Here is an 18,135-nt window from a genome sequence, read left to right as displayed (position 1 = left end):
TCACAACATGCGATGTGTGTCGCATACGGTCAAAACGCAGCCTAAGACATTTCATGTGACCCAAATCTGTACAAATAAACTTTGATTAACAAAATAAAGTCTCACTTTACAATACAAAAAAAACAAACAAAAAGCACCACACATACACCCACAATTTATCATTTCACAGGACAAGTGTGAAATGTCTGTAAGCTGCATATCAATCAAAATCACTTTGAAGGAAAAAGTGAGAAAAGGAAATGGAGTTCTGGATGCCCCACACTTCCAGGGACTGGATCTTGAAGTCTCTCTTGCAGAGTGCAATGCTCTTAAAAGTTTCACACGGCTCTGTGTAACCCCCTTGTAGGTCTCTTTGCAGGCAGAGAGCATGGCCTCCATCACCACCTGAAAGAGGACACATAGATATGAGCAGAGTATACTTGCAGCTTCCCTGTCACACAGTATATTAAAGGTTCCTTCAAAGGCCAATCTATTGTATGTTTCACTAACACACCAATAATAAGCTGATTGTCATCGCCTGCTATAAACTTGGAGGCCTCTTGCTCCTTACGGGGCCTGAGAAGCTGATTGGAGCTGAGCAATAAGCAGTCACACTGAGGAGAGAGGACAACGGAGTTAGTGAAGTAGTGGAGGGAGCGCTGAAATGGTAAATAATTTGTATAGCTATTCTTACTTGCAGGGGAGAAACAGAGCAATGAGAGGAGGGCGACAGGGATCCTGGGTGAGCTGAGTGGCATGGAGAGGTTCCAGATGGAGTGTGATGGCAGGAGGGCAGCCAGGTGAGGCACAGAGTGATTTCCAGAATGGTGGCTTGGTATACTGAATCCGAGAGTGGCGCATGAGCCAAAGGTTTGAGCCAGGGTGAATCCAGAAAATGGGTTGATGACAAACTGGCAGTGAATGAACGTCAGTGTGAGCCTTAAATCACTCTGGCTTGATTGCCTGCAATTGGCTCCAGGTGTACAGGAACTAGAGCAGGTTGCCCTGCCCAGGGGCAGATCCCAGGTGGGCTCAGGAGCCTGATGGAAATGTTTTGTTGTTGTTGCTTGTTTTAAAAGCTGGATACAATATCAAGAATGTGTACTCCATCTTGTTGGCTACACATGTAAGTTCAAAATGTAATCTTAACAAAAAAAACGTATAACGTACCTAGATTTCAGCCCTCCAGATAGCTTTGGAACAAGGAGGACATACATTTTGGACTTTAAACTTTTTATTTCATAAGTATTACAGCTTTTGCTAATGATAAAGACCTCCCGCGTGAAAAGAAAAACGAAATTAAGTAATAGATAAGCAATTAGGGGATCCACACATCCCTGAGTCACCTGGACACTGGCAGGGGGAATTATGTTAGGATGCTGTTCGTGGACTACAGTTCAGCATTCAACACAATAATTCCCTCTAAGCTTTTCACGAAGTTGGCAGATCTAGGACTCAGCTCATCACTATGTCAGTGGATCCTCAACTTCCTCACAGACAGACCCCAATCTGTGAGGGTGGGAAAACAAGTCTCCCCCTCCATCTCACTCAGCACTGGAGTGCCTCAGGACTGTGTTTTAAGCCCCCTGCTGTACTCACTGTACACTTATGACTGCGTAGCCACATCAGACACCACCTCTATTGTCAAGTTTGCTAACGACACTGTTGTGGGCCTGATCTCCAGCAACATCGAGACGGCCTACCTGAAGGAGATTAGGAACCTGGAGACCTGGTGCCAGGAGAATAAGTGGGACGCCAGTGGAGAGAGTGGACAGTTTCCAAACCTGGGTGTCCACATCACTCAGGACCTGTCATGGTCCTGCCACATTAACACCCTGGTTAAGAAAGCCCGCCAGCATCTCTTCTTCCTCAGAAGACTCAGAGACTTCCATCTGCCACTGAGGGTGCTCAACTTTTACTCCTGCACCATCGAGAGCGTCCTGACAGGAAATATCTGCACCTGGTTTGGGAACAGCACCAAGCATGACAGACGAGATCTGCAAAGAGTGGTGCGCTCAACCGAACGCATCATTCGATCAGAGCTTCCTGACCTGCTGTCTATCTACACCAAGCGGTGAAAGACCAAAGCCAGGAAGATTATGATGGACCTCTCCCATCCCAACAATGGACTCTTCTCACTGTTGAGGTCTGGGAAGCGCTTCCGCTCCCATAAGGCCAAAACAGAGAGAATGAGGAGGAGCTTCTTCCCCCAGGCTATTCGGGCCCTGAACCAGGTGTAGGACTGGAATCTCTCACACATAGCACATCACCACACACACTGGTTTTTCTTCTTGCACACTTCCTATAATTTATAATTTCTTTTGACTAATAATATCTTACGTAAACTGTTATTTGCACATTTTTACTGTAAATTTCTAAGTTAAAGCTGTAAATTTGTATATCTTACTGTAAACCTACTGTCATTTAATGGTTGGGCACTGCACAGCTACAGGCATTTGACCTCATGTCATACTGTGTATGGTTGTGTGTGTGACAAATAAAATTTGAATTTCAATTAAATGACAGAAACGTTCCTGTTCTTGTAAAGTATGTAAGTAAGTTTTATTTTAGAGATTTCACTGTACAAATTTTTGTACAGTACTGAGCGTGCTACTCCAGACGTTTCAGCTGTCATATCAGAAACTTAATTTAAGTTTGCGGGGAAAAAAAAAACAAAAAACTTACCGTTAAAGCCAATAACAGCCTCCCGTTCGAACCCAGGTATACTTTCTATTTAAAGATCCATTATCAAACTAACTGTGTTGTATTCACCAGAAAAAACTGTCAAAGTACCTTAACCAGTAAATTCAAATTTTGTTAAAAATAGCGGTAACTATTTTTTCTCAGGCAGGTTAAGTAGCTCCACACCAAAGTGTCGCTTGGTAAAATCAATCGGGCTCCACCAACTGCAGGATGTTTCTTTGCTGCATTCACGTGATATCGGAAATTTTACATTTGAAATGGCTGCACACAAAAACAACTAAATATAATTGGCAAATTACACTGGAAAATCCGTGATATTGCCTTTGCAAGTGACATTGTAGTGTATTTGCACAATGGATAAAGCCTAATAAATTAATCCGTGACTGTACTGACAATATACAAAAAAACAATATACAAAAAATCTCTCATTTCGTTAATAAACATGTCACAGAAGAATCTGGGACATAATAGAACAAATAAAAATATATTTCAGCACATTTACTGATTATCAGTATAAAAACATTGAACGTTCATTGTCTGAAATTACTACAAAGATAATCGCAGTATGTCGCAATATGTATCTTTATTGAAAGTAAGCTATCATGCACAAGATAAAAATCATTGGATTACACAACTACATCATATATGTATGTTCTAGATCTAATCTAACAATGTTCTATGTTCATTTAAATTTTTTAAATCTGCATATTTGGCACTTATGAGGGCAAATTAGGTAACAATTACTTTGTAAAGAAAGTACACTCTGTTTTATAAACTGCAGAAAGAAGCAATACTTAGCTACATCCTTGTTTGCACTGCACCATGCAAAATGTTGTACTGATATAACTGTAGGTCCAGAGAAACTTTCCAGCCATTTGGTAGGGCAACTGTATTTCCTTGTCCTTTGGTAAAGAACTATGAAATATTCTTAAACGCTAACCACACCACATGTCATAACAGTGAACTGTGAACAGAGCAGACCTGGTGCCCTGTCCTAACTGAGATTTTTAAAAAGAATTTTAGTGGACAATCAGCAATGAAAGCAGAAAGGTGAATCATCACAAGAACTTTAAATAACTTGTCAATAGAACAAACTCTCTCAAAACTAAATGAAGAGGAAATGTGCTTTTAATAAACACTCAACATTTACGTTACACTGTCGGGATTCTCTGAAGGTCCTTCAAAACTTAGTATTTCTTTGGATGTGTCCCCAGCCATCTGTCTGTGTGCGTGTGACCTCCGGTGTCTGCTGAGAGAATGGCTCCATTTAAACCTGCAGCCGCAGATGAGGCACAAATACGGTCTCTCTCCAGTATGTGTCCGCCGATGCTTTGTCAGTGACGCATTTCGTGAGAAAGTTGCTCCACAATCATTACAAATATATTTTTCTGACTTAATATGAACATTTTGTTCATGCTCTTTCATGTTGCCCAGCTGTGAAAAGCCTTTACCACACACAGGGCAAAGATGTGGCTTCTCCCCTGTGTGGATCAATACGTGAATATTCAAATCCTGGCGAGAATAAAACTGCTTGCCACAGATAATGCATTTGTATGGTCTTTCCCCTGTGTGGCTCCTCATGTGCCTTTTCAGTCCCTCAGAGCGAGAGAAGCAGCTCTCACATAAGGTACATTTGAAAGGCTTCTCTCCTGTGTGGGAGAGGAAGTGTCTACGAAGCGCCGAGGCCTTGAAGAAACACATCCCGCAATCCGCACAACTGTGAGGTTTTTCTGGCTGCTCCTCGTGTGTCTTTTCGTGTGCTTTGCAGTGACCTGACTCGGAGAATCCCTTACCGCAGACCGAACAGGTGAAAGGCTTCTCTCCAGTGTGCATACGCTTGTGACGAATGAGTTTGTTAAGTTTTCTGAACGTCTTCATGCAGTATGAACACTGATGAGGTACCCTGGGTTGTTTTGTGTGTGTGCGTTTATGCCTCTCTAACCTTGAGGGTCTATTGAACACTTTTCCACAGTCGGGACAGGGGTGCTTGTTAGTCCTACTGTGGCAATTCCGGTGTCGGATCAGCGTCTCTTGTTTTGTAAAGCTTATATTACAATGCTCACAGTTATGAAGAGTCTTGGGCTTGCTTGTGTGTACAGGTTTATGCCACTCCAGCTTTGACGGTCTGTCAAATATCTTGCCACAGACAGTGCAAGGGTAACACTTGTCTGATGTGTTGCTCTGTGGCTGTTTGTTTTCTGGCTCAGCCACTGAAGCATCACTTGAATCTGAGTCTGAGATTATTTTCACCACCACTATTTCTGAACCTGAAAAGGAATCACATTAAAAACACAATTTGAGTGTGTTACTGACTGAAGTGACTTAGCAAATCTCAGTAAGCAAAACACAATGATTGACTTTTACCATGTTACACATATGTAATTCATGTTCAGTGGGGCTTAGTTCTGTTCTGTTCCACATGCACTGTATGCCACCGAATTCAGTTAGATAAGGAACCAGGCTTTTTAGAACTAAAAAAGTGAACTTATTTATTACACAAATTTTGATCAAAAGGGGAGAAACATGCAAAATACCCTCAATACATACTTTCCTCCGCAGATTCTGTTTTAGGGACAGGTGTGGTGTCTGGGCCCATTGCTGCAGCCTGTTGATGTACAACCCATAAACAGTTAAGGAACAAATACACAATATATCTACATATTGGACATTTACTATTACAGTTTCCACGATGCAAACTCGTACTGTAGCTAATGTCTGAGACCAAAAGGACTCATTAGACACATCCAGGGAAATTTAAACAAAACTGATGTGGAAAGTGAACAATAAGCATTGATACAGCTAATATAAAAGTCTTAATGGAGAGCTATTTCAGATGAACAACTGTCAAGTTATCCCTGTTAAATCCAGAATTGAATTCAAAATCCTGCTCCTCACATACAAGGTCTTAAATAATCAGGCCCCATCTGATCTTAATGACCTTGTAGTACCATATCACCCCATTAGAGCACTTCGCTCTAGCACTGCAGGCTTACATGTTGTTCCTAGAGTATTTAAAAGTAGAATGAGAGGCAGAGCCTTCAGTTTTCAGGCCCCTCGTCTGTGGAACCAGCTTCCAGTCTGATTTGGGAGACAGACACTATTTCTACTTTTAAGATTAGGCTTAAAACTTTCCTTTTTGCTAAAGCATACAGTTAGGGCTGGATCAGGTGACCCTGAATCCTCCCTTAGTTATGCTGCAATAGGTGTAGACTGCTGGGGGATTCCCATGGTGCATTGAGTATTTCCTTTTCAGTCACATTTCTCACTCAACATGTGTTAATAGACCTCTCTGCTGAATCACAGTTGTTATTAATCTCTGGCTCTTTTCCACAGAATGTCTTTCATCCTGTCTTCCTTCACCCCAACCGGTCGCAGCACATGGCCGCCCCTCCCTGAGCCTGGTTCTGCCAGAGGTTTCTTCCTGTTAAAAGGGAGTTTTTCCTTCCCACTGTCGGGAATGCTTGCTCACAGAGGGTCATTTGATTATTGTAGGGTGTACCTTACAATACAAAACGCCTTGAGGAGACTGTTGTTGTGATTTGGCGCTATATAATTAAAATTTAATTGAACTGAAGTTATCCCACTTGAAATCCAAGTGATTTGGTGTTTGAGTTTGTAAAAACATAGGCATCAGAAACACTTTATTGTATTTAATTGGACCTCCCTGACTAACTGGCTGTGACTTGTTTATGTGGTTAACTAATGATTAGTTGGTTGGAAGTTTGGGGGGAAATTTTACAATTCTACAAAAAACAAAAACAAAAAAATAAATCTACTTATCAGTGGTGGGCAAACTATGCAAAACAGATACTATCGCTAAATTACGTCAAATCTACATTCACCAGACACTTTATCAGGTACACCTTGCCTTGCTAGTACCATTTTTTAACTCCAATTGTATTACGAACTGCCCCCTCCTAGCACAAACAGAAAGCACTAGCTGGAAACACCCCTTAACTACATTACAGCATCAAAAATACTCAGGTAGAGTGTGGCACTACTAGTCACTATTAGTTGGTCCGTGCTTGCATTTTGTTCACGCCAAAATTTTGAGCATGCCATCTAAAACATGAGCAGCATAAAAGATAAGCAGCATGTATGCAGTGGGTTAAGCAGTCCGGTGTGCTGCACACACCCAGTGTCTGTATCAAGACGCTGGAAGGAAAACAACACTAAACAACCCTTAACGCTCAAAGTATGTATCAATATCCTCAAACTAAACTTAAAGATGCACGTGAAATTGAAAGTGGTCAGTGCTGGTTCTGAAAGCTAACATGTTGTTTATTTACCTATACAAAAAATATCTGTGCTTTTGCACAGATTTGCTGGAATGTTTGTTCGAGCATTAACCCGTCCACTTGCAGCGAAACCGACACCGGCGTGGTTAACGATTGTCGATAAGGGGTTATAATTAAACTCGAGGGTAGTGTTAACGCATTGTCACAACGGTATACAAATACAAACACAACAGCCGCACTTTTACAGCGTTTGCTAGCTACTGTCGCTAACGGTAACGTTTTAGCTAACCACGCAGCACAGCCTCGGAGGCGTAAACAAGATTCAGGCCCACCTCTCTAATAATCCGTAAAAGAGAAAGCTTACCACGTCCTCTATCCACAGAGTTTTAACCGAAAACTTCTTCGCGTGAAAGGACAGCTCGTAGCCGCGGACTGCTTCTTCTTCTTTATATGCATTACTGCCACCAACTGGTATGGCGTGTGGACCGAAATTCTCCTTCCTGTGCTTCTCATTTCTCATATTTTCCTTTTTGTTTTGTTAAACCATCGCCCTTTCATCTCTTCCTCCCATTGCTTTTGTCACCTTTCTTTCATTTTGTGCCGTATTCTGTTCTTAATCTCGGCCCTATTAACACTGATATCCATATCCATCAACGGTCTCTTTGTAGCTTCCTTTGCTTTTCCTTCTGTCATTTCATTTCCCTTAACTCCGTGATGCGCTGGTAGCCATAAGAAGGTGACCATAAGCCCCATCATAGTAAGCAACGGACTGCTAAACACGCCGCAGCAATTTGGGGTTGATGTTCTTTCCCTTGCATGGTGCCTTCAACTGCTCACGTACTTTCAAGAACCGGTGCTTTTCTTTGCGGTTAACAGATTTGCGGTTCAGTCAGATGTCCAGCAGGGGCTCGCTCAGATCGTGGTCAGTGTTGACGTTGAGAGGCGTCGTTTCCTTTTCTATTCTTTCTTTTTTTAAAAAAAATTATTATTGTTTTGATTTCATTTCATTTGTTTATACAACAAAAACAGGTTGTTGAAACTAAATGAACACAAATACCGAAGGTTCTCCTAAATGGATATAAGGGCAACCAGACATCTTGAGTTGTTTTTTTTTTACATTATATCTATCTTTAGTAGAGTTTTTTCCTTTTTTCCCCCTGTTATCACTAAACAAAGAAAACATAATACACTCCTTTCGCATGTCACTCCAAATGGTTCCATAAAGCTACAGAGAGTTGCTTCAGCAAGTTTCTTAATGTTAAGAAATAATCTTTGCAGGTAGAAACGATATAATATACAGATCATTTTGCGAATATAAGTAAAGGAGCTTTAAAGCAGAATTTCTTTTTCTTTTTAAAGTATAAATGTTGTAACAGGAGCAAAAGAGGACTCGTTTTTTAACAGGAATGCTGACAATGTTAAGTAAAAGACTTAAATAAAATAAATAAATAAATAAATAACAAAAACGCTATTTGCTTTCAATCCCATTACAAATGCAGCCATGTTAATAATAAAACACTTATCTGAATAAGTTACTTAACTGAGAGGAATAGCAAATAAAGGATTTTAAAAGGGATGTTTTGTACAACTGTACATCAAAATCTAAATAAACTGCACAATCAAAATATACAATTTAACAGTGGATATAGATCTTATAAAATACTGCAGGTTACTGTTTTCCCAATTAAAACCAGATGCAGTTGCAATTTTAACAGCGTGTTTACAAATATTATCCTTTAGTGAATGTAGTGCTTTAGTTATTACAGAGTATTATAAAACTAGTTATCCTTCCGATTCATCACAGAAAAGTGAGTATATGCACCAAAAAGAGCGTCATTGTGTTCCTTCGGAGCTGCCCTGAGATTACAAGCTTTATTTTCCTGGATTGTAACGTTCACTAGGACATTGTATGTGACCCAGATCTGTACAAATAAACTTTGATTAACAAAATAAAATCTCACCTAACTATACAAAAAAATACACAATTTAGCATTTCACAGGACAAGTGTGAAATGTCTGTAGGCTGCATATAAATCAAAATCACTCAAATTCTTTGAAGGAAAAACTGTTTCAGTCTTTACCAAATATAGTCAGTGCTGTTTTCTCTAACTCACTTAGAAGGAAAACAATGAGAAAAGGAAATGGAGTTCTGGATGCCCCACACTTCCAGGGACTGGATCTTGAAGTCTCTCTTGCAGAGTGCAATGCTCTTAAAAGTTTCACACGGCTCTGTGTAACCCCCTTGTAAGTCTCTTTGCAGGCAGAGAGCATGGCCTCCATCACCACCTGAAAGAGGACACATAGATATGAGCAGAGTTGCAGCTTCCCTGTCACACAATATATTAAAGGTTCCTTCAAAGGCCAATCTATTGTATGTTTCACTAACACACCAATAATAAGCTGATTGTCATCGCCTGCTATGAACTTGGAGGCCTCTTGCTCCTTAGGCCTCTTGGGCTGTTTAGCAGACATGGATTCCTCCACTGGTGCAGTGACCATCAGATAGCTTGGATTTTGCAGTGTCTCAGCAGGACAAGTCAGAGTTGTGCTGGAGGGGATGTTGCCATTAGTTGACGCCTGAGGGGAAGCACTAATGCTGCCTCGAAGTTTCTCAGGAGAAGCTCTTGGGCTCATTATATTGACCATAGATCTCTGGTAGAGCTCCATGTTGGGACGGAGCTGAAACAGTAATCACAAATCTTGTTTGACGCCTTGCAGTGTCAAAGGCATTGCTGTACATTAACATAAAGAAACCCATACATGGTCAATCTAAATCTAAGGTAAGTTGAATTCAACAAGAAGAAAGCTCACCATGAAAACTAAACACTCCCCAGTTCCAAAGTATGCAAGTTCCTCTGAATCATGTTTTCTTCTTTCTGCTACATCAGTTGACAAGAAGGCACCAAATACCTAAGATAAGAGCAATTACATCATGTCAATGGCATACAAAACTTACTGCGTCGACTAAATCTCACCATTATAGAAGCATAAGGATCAATTCTGAGGCTCATTTAACATGTCAAATAAAATGTATCCTAATATTGATTATTTTATAGTTTTACCTCTTCATCCACAGATTTAATAATCATGACAGATGGTTCATGTCCCTCCACATGTGAATAGAATCTGTATGAAATAAAAATATACAAAACACCTTTTGTTTTTATAAATGCACAACAACATTATACACATGCCAAACTAGCATACAAATCAAGATCTAAGACCTATTTTATTGAAATTTCATGTTAAATCAGAGAGAAGTTTTAGCACTGTTTAAACGCAGGGGAAAAAAACAGTATTTGTCACTAAATGTTGATAGTAAAAACACACCTGCTGACGGTTACAAAAAAATATTTGTTTTTCACTGCAGGGACGCGAAGTTCAACAGATAGTAATTTGATACAAAGTAAACACTATTAAAGCTATTGCGATATGATATAAATACTCCTCTGATTCACGCCTCTTTTTTAGGTAGTTGCCAAGTGGGACTGAAGCGCAGAACAAAGGTTACTTACGAAGCAAGAGTCCTTTCATGCTCAGCTGTGCTGAACAACCTGAAGGGACTGAAGAGGGCAAAGCGCTCAGGTATCCAGGCCCAGATGACTCTCATCTCCGTCCCTGTTACAACACTGGAACGAAAGTTGTTGAAATCCACTGTCTCTACTGGTAGCCTTTTGGAAACATATGTGAAAACAGGGTTCATGTTAATTGAAATGGAATATTCAATACTACTAAGTTTGTGTATATTAATCCTTTATTACATACAAATATACCATTCATCATCTGATTCATGACAATGTCAGTATTAACCCACCTTTTCTGGTCTATGCTGACACCTTTTAGTATGAGTGACTCTTTATTGGCAGTGAACAGTAGGTTAAGGTCTCTCCTTGTGGGTACTGAAATCTTGAAGGCTCTTTCTAGGAGCTTCTCAGCTGTGCAGTGGCGAGCTACATTTTGCACAAATCTTTTCATGTCTGTTCTGAAGTCTTCCACATCTGCCACTCGAGATGACACTGATACTTTATAGAGGTCAAGCAAAGCCAGAGCAACCCTACAAAGAATAATTATGAAACACATTTATTGAATTGTTTTGTCTGTATGTTTGTTTTTTTCCCAGAGTAACTGATATGGCAGAAGAAATGACATATTTAGGACTAAGTTTTTTTGTTTATTTGTTGAAATGTGGCAGCACTAACAAACCTGTAAAGGACCTTGTAGCCCTCCAGTAGGTAGACGTCTAGAACTCTAATGGCATATGTGAACGGAAGGTCAGCAAATATCCACATGATCCAGTCAGAGTAAAACTCAAACAGGTTCTGGTGGGAGCTGGCTATCAGCTTGCGAATGCCTCTGCAGCATTTGTTGGCAAGGTCTCCAAAGGTCATACAGGACGCACGGTAGGTGAGGAAAGTCTGGTCAATGTAGCGCTTGTTGGGATCATTGTAGCAGATAAGTCGGGACACACTGTAGAAACATTCAGCTTCATCCTCGCTGAAGTGGAGGATGAGGGAGACCAGGGCAGGTAGAATGGGGCAGAAGTTCATGTCTATGAAGTATTTTCCGAGGCAAAGAAGAACTTTTTTTGCAGAATTCAGGCCTGCTTTGTTGAGGCAGTATCTGGAAAAGAACAGAGGAAGCAAGGACCGATTTGGTCACATTTACTGCAGTGCAGAAGTATAATAATACTAGAATGTAAACTTTTTCTGTTATATATGTAGATATATATGTTGCTAGTCTTGTGGATGCTTTTAATAAACGTAGCCAAAATTAGCAAAATCAATGCCCATTAGACAAAAAGCTCATCATTAAGACAGTTTGTCAGCTATGAAGTGTGATTGCAGTATCACAAAATATTACCTTGGTATTTCTCCATCTTCCATATACTTCGGCACTGGGTGGCTGCTACGTTTTTGTTCTCCAAATAGCTTCTTGGCCAGTTCATAGTAGACATCTCTGTCTGGAGTGACAGCCCTTCTGCAGATATATAAAATCAATACACAGTCAAAAATTTGGTTCAAGCAGATTTCACTAAAAATGCTCACAGTGGTTCCATTACTTGCCACGAACACATACATAGAATTGATGCTGTGGATGATGTGATAATAAGCTTTGGCCCTTAGTGTGTGTGGCATGGCCCAAAATCCTTCCCGAGCCATAGTTTTAAGCTGCTGGTGCTCACTCCGTAGGATATGTTGATATTTCTTTGCAGCTTCAGGATCAATTTTCTCCCAGTCCACAAACTGCCCATACTTCATCCCAGAGCTGGAACAAATCTCCCAGTTGTCTGCTTCAGAGATGGTCATCATGGAAACTTGCTTGAGATGGCATTTACTGCCTGAGCCAAAATATACACATGTAACTTCCTTATTATTATTATTATTATTATTATTATTGTAGATTTTCATTCTATTTATTTAGCTTTTAAAATCCATATCCAACTTTAAAAACATTATTTCACTACCACAAGTTTCTCTAGAGGGTGATTGCTTGTTTGGTTTATGCTTTGACTTCTTAGAGGTGAACTCAACAACCGACACATCCCCGTCTCTTTCCTCCTTTTTGGTTGCTTGATACTTTGGCGGTGAGCTTTGCATCTGTTTTGACGTAGGGGAGGTTGTAAAGTGTCTTATGTCATCTTCTGAGCATAACTCCGATGTCTCATAACTGTAAAAAGACCTTTTAAAGACATTTGATTCAATATTAATTATGTAGTTCAGTAATTCAAGTCAGAAGAGAAAAAAAAACACAAATCTGGTTAATTAGAAGTAAACCTACATTTGGTTATCTGGCCAGTAACCTAATTTTGATAATATAAGAGTAAAAGCATAGTTAATTATGAATACACACCTAGATCGAGGTCTTAAACAGGTTTCTTCTTTCTGTGTGTCCACACCATAAGGCTTTTTTTCCTCTGCATTGTAATAGGAGTGAGACCTTTGTCTGGTTCTGCTACTAGCCATAGATTCCAGATTGTGGTCAGAGAATGCGTCTGGGAATAAATTCACGTTTCCACAATTGAAGAATTCTGGTGTCCGTGAAACATGAATCATCTCAATTCCTATTCTTCCTTGAAAAATAGGTTAGAAGGTAATGTTTCTCCTGTTGCTAGCTGCACAATCTGAGGATCCGGGCTTTATATAGGCCTGTGGGCTTTGGTCATGTGAGCTCTACATGGTTTGTTGTTGGTGAATTCAGGCACTGAAAGTGAAAAGTTCCATTGATTTTCCTGTTATACCTTTGGCACTGTCTCTTTCTGAGAAGTAATCAGTGTCTGTAACCCAAGTGCCCCATGATTAGAATCATATAACAAAACCTTACATTTCCAGATCACGTACGTGCACTTAGCTAACACCCCCCCCCCCCAAAAAAAAAAAACAAAACAAAACAAAACAAAACAAAACAAAACAAAAACAAATCTGTTTTTAAAATGTGCAACTATCAGGATTTCACATGTATGAACTCAGTTTCCACAATCTTTCTTGTAGGTTTCTTCAAAAATTAAATTAAATTAAATTAAATTAAATTAAATTAAATTAAATTAAATTAAATTAAATTAAATTAAATTAAATTAAATTAAATTAAATTGCTTACGAGACCAAAATGTATTTGAACACTGAACATTACATTCCTTGAAAGTCTTTGAAATGGTTTGCTCTTGTCAACATTTTCTTTGAAATTACTTCACGTACTTCAAGCATTGAAATGCCAGTAGAATCTATTCCAAGAAATCTTCCAAAGGCTATTATTGAACACAACATATGTATGTTTTCATCTAAACACAACCATTGTTTGGGTATAAAACATAAAACCTCTACAAGTACTTACTCTATGTGTCGGCACATAATGGAATGGACTTGAAAAACAAACTCTGAAACTTTCCTTGCCAAAAAAAATGCATGATGTTTTTTCTCAGATTATCAGATGTGAAAAAAACAACATCTTTTACATAAGCATAGATTTAACACCTGTGTCGTATGAGAAATGAACAGAGCAGAAATACATTTGTCCTTCAAACTGAATAATCTTGCCATATTGTGACATAGACTGTGTAAATTAGCAGGTGGTGTTTCTTCCTTTGTTGTGCCTCTCTGCTGTTTACAAAAGTGACGAGTCACTTAGAAGATTACATGCATGGTGCCACTCTTACACTCCAATCAAAAGTGCATTTCTCTTCTTAAGGCTGACATATTTCCTACATCTCTGTACAGAAGAAAAAAATTACTGCAGGGTAAAAATAACAAACTAAGCATGAACACGTATCACTTTGGTGTTTGATGTTGACTATCATTACAATATTGTTGATGTTTTATAAATTCTGTGGTAACAGTTGTAGATTTTTTTTACTTGGATGTTGATGTAAGTTGCTTTTGCAGGTCTGTTTTAAGTATTTAGGAGAAAGATTTTTAGCTACTATTTCTGTAAGCCTTTAAAAGCGATTCAAAGTTGTGTTTAAATGATTACTGCTGTCATTTGTTTTCATCTTTGAGAGTCACTCATAATAATGTGTCTGTACAAGTTTTATGAAAGATTTATAGACTTGTGAAATGAAATGCTGTTCTTTCTAAAGTTTACTATTAGACTATTCTGGCTTTAACTTGCATAAAAAAAACTCATTTTAAGCAGCCTTCACTTGTTTTCTGTAAAACCAAGACCATGGGGGTGGTTTCTGCTGGAAGAATGGAAAATTTTGACAGTGGAATGGTTAATGACAATCAAAAATTTCCATGTCTAAAAGGAACTTTGTGGCCTTTGGCTTCAAGAGGAAAGGTATCCTTCAAATCTTTTTATATTGCTGCTGTATCAAGATCTTTCCATTTCTTGGTGTTTGAATGTATGAAAAGCAAAATAAAAATAAATTAATTAAACCCCCCCCCCCTCCCCTGCTATATGCAGCTTCTTTGGAGTGTCTTTTGGAGGATTATTGGGAATTTATAGGTAAGAATAAGAATCTCGCTCTCCTTATTGTAATAAAACAGTTGGATCTGGTCTGATAGATTATAAACAAAAACATTTATCCTCGGTTGTTCTAATGAATAAAAGAACTACTACATTTATGATAAGTTGGATAAGACATTGTTGTCAAGGAAGCTATGATTAACTGAGAACTCTGCTAGAACAAAAGTGAATCAATCAGCATTTGCAAGGAAAAAACAGAGATTGAACAGGGAAACACTGGAAAGAGGAATAGGCACTTAGTCAAAGGAGAGAGAGGCTGATGATAAACATAATGTTGTTTTGACTAGGCTGAGGCAGCTCGTCTAAAAGTCATAGGCACACATCCAGATTTCTTTTTAAATTTGGAAAATTGAGATCACATCTTATAATTATATTAAATTATATTTTACTGTAGGTCATCCATGTCTAAGGCTTTTCCATGAGTCTTTATTTCTGCTTGAAGTGTTTTTTTCGTTTGAAATTCCCAAATAGTTAGTCGAGCAGCTCTGAAATTTCTACACTTTAACTGACCTGTGAGTCAAAAATTAACAGCAAATCCTAACCCATAGAGGGCAGCATTATGCTATTACAATGCGCACTCTGTAGAAGTCCTGGGAAATATGTCCCTGTCGCCTACCGTAGTGACGTCTCGTCAAAACAAGAAACAGGCTGCTGGTGATTACAGCCGGATAGTTGGTTCAAACTTGGGTTAATAGCTGACTTTTATCATAATGTCTCAGGACGCCTGGTAAGTCATTGTCTTGAATGCAAAAGTAAAATGACTCAGACGTATTTTTAAGGACAACAAATATTATTTCTACGCATTGTAACTACTTTGAATATAGCTAGCGAAAGTGGTAGCTACGAAGATTAGCCAAATAAAATAACATGTATTTTTGTTTCGTGATTAAAAAGTAATCGCTTCGTGTGTCGGGAAGTAGCTTGGTGGTTTTAGATTCGGATTAGAAAACAATTTGTTGTCGTTGTCGTCAGGTCTACTTATAACAGCAAATCAAATAGCGTTAGAGAATGGGGAAAAAGGAATGCTAAAAATGTCACATGATAAAACCAAAGCTTATGCTGCGTTTCTGACGCTTTACCCAAATAAGCTACAGTAATATTAAATAATAATATTTAATAACAATGATTCTGATAGCCATTTAGCTCATACTTTTCGATTAAGGCAATACGTCATCCAAAGTCTTCACTTGATCCGTTGTTCAATAGGTTAATTTTTAGTTTGCACAGTTTTATGCTTTAATCATTATTTTCATGATTAATGTGGGTTTTCAAAATATACATTTTAAGTTTAGAAATATTTTATTTATTTATTTTTCATTTGCTACAACCTACACAAAAAAAAGGTTCAAACAAGAAGTTGCCCGAAACTAAAATACAGTGCATCTGTTTAGTGATCTGAAACCTGAGTGTGACAAATATTCCAAAAAATTAATAAAAATAAAAATCAGGAAAGGGGCAAACACTTTTTCGTCAAAGACATTATGACTTTCACAACAGTATTGATATTAAGGAAGCATAATCAAGATATATAAAGAAAAATCCACATCCTCTTGTGTCAATTCAAAAGTAGAGGTATTTCTCATTGATGGAAAGGCCCCCCCGTCTCCTGAGTATCTGTTATATGCATATGCAGTTCTTCCATTTGTGTAACAGGTAACATCTTTTTAGTCCAGTGTGGGGGGAAAAAATTCTGTGCAATATTGACGCAGGGACCCAAAAAGATTTGCGAATGACTTCTCAGCCAAGCAACACTTGTTACACTGTGAGGATGTTGATGGAAAGTTTAAATTCAGTTTGGTTTTGGAGTAATACAACCATGACACAAAGCATCATCTTTTTTATCTTTTATATTAAACACACCAAGTTTACTTGTAACGAAAAGTACTATAAAAATTAAATATATGAAAATATAATCCATTATTATATTAAAATGCTTAGTTTTAATCTTAGTTTTACTACTTCATCTTTGGCTACTTGATGATGTTGCAGTTCAAGTTAGATGAGATTTTAATCCTCGTTTTTCATTTGCAGGTTACAAAATTACGATGCCACTTGCCGCTTGGCACAGGAAATAGCTGAAAACATCCATGAACGGAACAGACAACAGAGAACGGGGGGGAACCCTGCAAAGGTAGCCTCTTACCTCATAATTACAATAGTATTGTCTTCACATTCCTATTGTCTTGTTGATTGTTGTTAGTAGTGAGCTTATCTTCTGTCTTTTCAGATAAACATGACGCTACGGGCTTCACTTCAGAAGCTGAAACAAAATATCGCTCAGCTGAAGGAGGGTTTGTTGCGGGCATCCTCGTCTCGCCGCATGTATCCTTCAGTTTGGAACTGTGAAGAGCCTGCTTTGCTTACATTGGCAGAGGTGTTCCAATAGGGGGCATTAGAGTGTTTAGAAAATGATCTCAATAATGCAACACGCTTAAGTTTTAGAAACATAAATTGTCCCTGCTCATCAAAAGTGGTTAAAGCATTGCGAATGTTTTGTGTGACCTTATCATGGCCTCATCAGAATGCAGTCTGAAGCTGACAGGAGGCAGAATCTCATTGATGACCTGCTAACCAGAGAGAAGCAGCTAAATGCAACTTTCAAGGGCGATATTACAGAGTCTGAACCCTCCAGGTAACATTAGGCATGTTAAGTTATTATAAACGGGATAAAGTGTTAAGAAAATGAATAGTGCAAATATCACTAATCACATATTGTCCCGCTTTCAAAGATCTCATTTTATCTTAACATATTTTGATCACAGTAGTGCTTGACGTAGTACTTTATTTACTTCTCCGCCCACTTTGGAATATTTGTTCACCGATAATTTCTGTCACTTCTCGGTCATTGTCAGAAGAAGCAAACCAAGCATCACTGATTGATGAACATCCTGCTCAGATCACGCTGCCTTTCATTTTGTAACTTGTCCTCTTTGAGAATTTTTTTTAGTACAATTTCCACCTCTGGTTGCCCAATTACAAATAATGAATCCTCATTCTCTTGTCTGTGTTCTTGACCTGAGAGGTCATAGGCTCTGGTCTCTGCTTTGATGATATGCCACCGGTCACTAACTTTCAGCGAGTCTTTGTACATCCTGTATGACCTCCCCTGGTGCTGTCACTCGGAGGAAAGTCTGTGTGCCTACCATTTTGACAGGGTGCTTAAGTTCATAGCTAATTCTTTTTCGTTAATGGATTTTCTTGCTTTGCACTGTTGATTACACATTTGGCACGCACTCACGCGCAAATGATGGAAACA

At 38.8% G+C, this 18,135-nt stretch overlaps 3 protein-coding genes and 1 long non-coding RNA gene across 6 annotated transcripts in view; 1 reads left to right on the top strand and 3 right to left on the bottom strand.

The window, feature by feature from the left end:
* Positions 1–154: 154 nt before the first annotated feature.
* On the bottom strand, positions 155–1,000 carry LOC146385320 (uncharacterized). Its single transcript, XR_014800407.1, has 3 exons — positions 674–1,000; positions 494–593; positions 155–384 (listed from the first exon to the last, which is right to left on the bottom strand). It is a non-coding gene; the product is annotated as an uncharacterized LOC146385320 (long non-coding RNA).
* Positions 1,001–3,246: 2,246 nt separating this feature from the next.
* LOC146385319 (uncharacterized) lies at positions 3,247–7,819 on the bottom strand. 3 transcript variants are annotated; one of them, XM_084930980.1, is made up of 3 exons: positions 7,285–7,819; positions 5,230–5,287; positions 3,247–4,949 (listed from the first exon to the last, which is right to left on the bottom strand). In XM_084930980.1, the coding sequence occupies exons 1-3, from the start codon at positions 7,438–7,440 to the stop codon at positions 3,829–3,831; spliced, it is 1,335 nt and encodes a 444-aa protein (XP_084787106.1). In that variant the 5' UTR covers positions 7,441–7,819; the 3' UTR covers positions 3,247–3,828. The 3 variants fall into 3 exon arrangements, with proteins under 3 accessions (XP_084787106.1, XP_084787109.1, XP_084787107.1); XM_084930983.1 differs by lacking the exon at positions 7,285–7,819 and adding an exon at positions 7,253–7,276; XM_084930981.1 differs by lacking the exon at positions 7,285–7,819 and adding an exon at positions 6,972–7,246.
* A 523-nt stretch (positions 7,820–8,342) lies between these two features.
* LOC146385318 (TBC1 domain family member 24-like) lies at positions 8,343–13,015 on the bottom strand. The gene is made up of 11 exons (XM_084929980.1): positions 12,771–13,015; positions 12,385–12,599; positions 11,997–12,258; positions 11,781–11,897; positions 11,124–11,540; positions 10,735–10,974; positions 10,436–10,591; positions 9,983–10,046; positions 9,732–9,830; positions 9,311–9,599; positions 8,343–9,206 (listed from the first exon to the last, which is right to left on the bottom strand). Exons 1-11 carry the CDS (start codon positions 12,971–12,973, stop codon positions 9,031–9,033), a joined length of 2,238 nt encoding a protein of 745 aa, XP_084786106.1. The 5' UTR covers positions 12,974–13,015; the 3' UTR covers positions 8,343–9,030.
* Positions 13,016–15,481: 2,466 nt separating this feature from the next.
* The window catches only part of stx8 (syntaxin 8), a 44,858-nt gene continuing 42,204 nt past the window's right edge, over positions 15,482–18,135 (top strand). Inside the window, exons 1-4 of the mRNA XM_084930979.1 lie at positions 15,482–15,606; positions 16,911–17,010; positions 17,107–17,201; positions 17,401–17,511. Of these exons, the coding sequence (XP_084787105.1) occupies positions 15,590–15,606; positions 16,911–17,010; positions 17,107–17,201; positions 17,401–17,511 (323 nt within the window). The 5' untranslated portion in view covers positions 15,482–15,589. The remainder of the gene's footprint in view (positions 15,607–16,910; positions 17,011–17,106; positions 17,202–17,400; positions 17,512–18,135) is intronic.

Source organism: Perissodus microlepis, chromosome 6 (genome assembly GCF_051167445.1).
Source record: "Perissodus microlepis isolate ML-2025 ecotype Zambia chromosome 6, ASM5116744v1, whole genome shotgun sequence".
Classification (NCBI taxonomy): Eukaryota; Metazoa; Chordata; class Actinopteri; order Cichliformes; family Cichlidae; genus Perissodus; species Perissodus microlepis.
The sequence above is the reverse complement of the archived record's forward strand: the minus strand, read 5'-3'. Positions and strand labels throughout refer to the sequence as shown.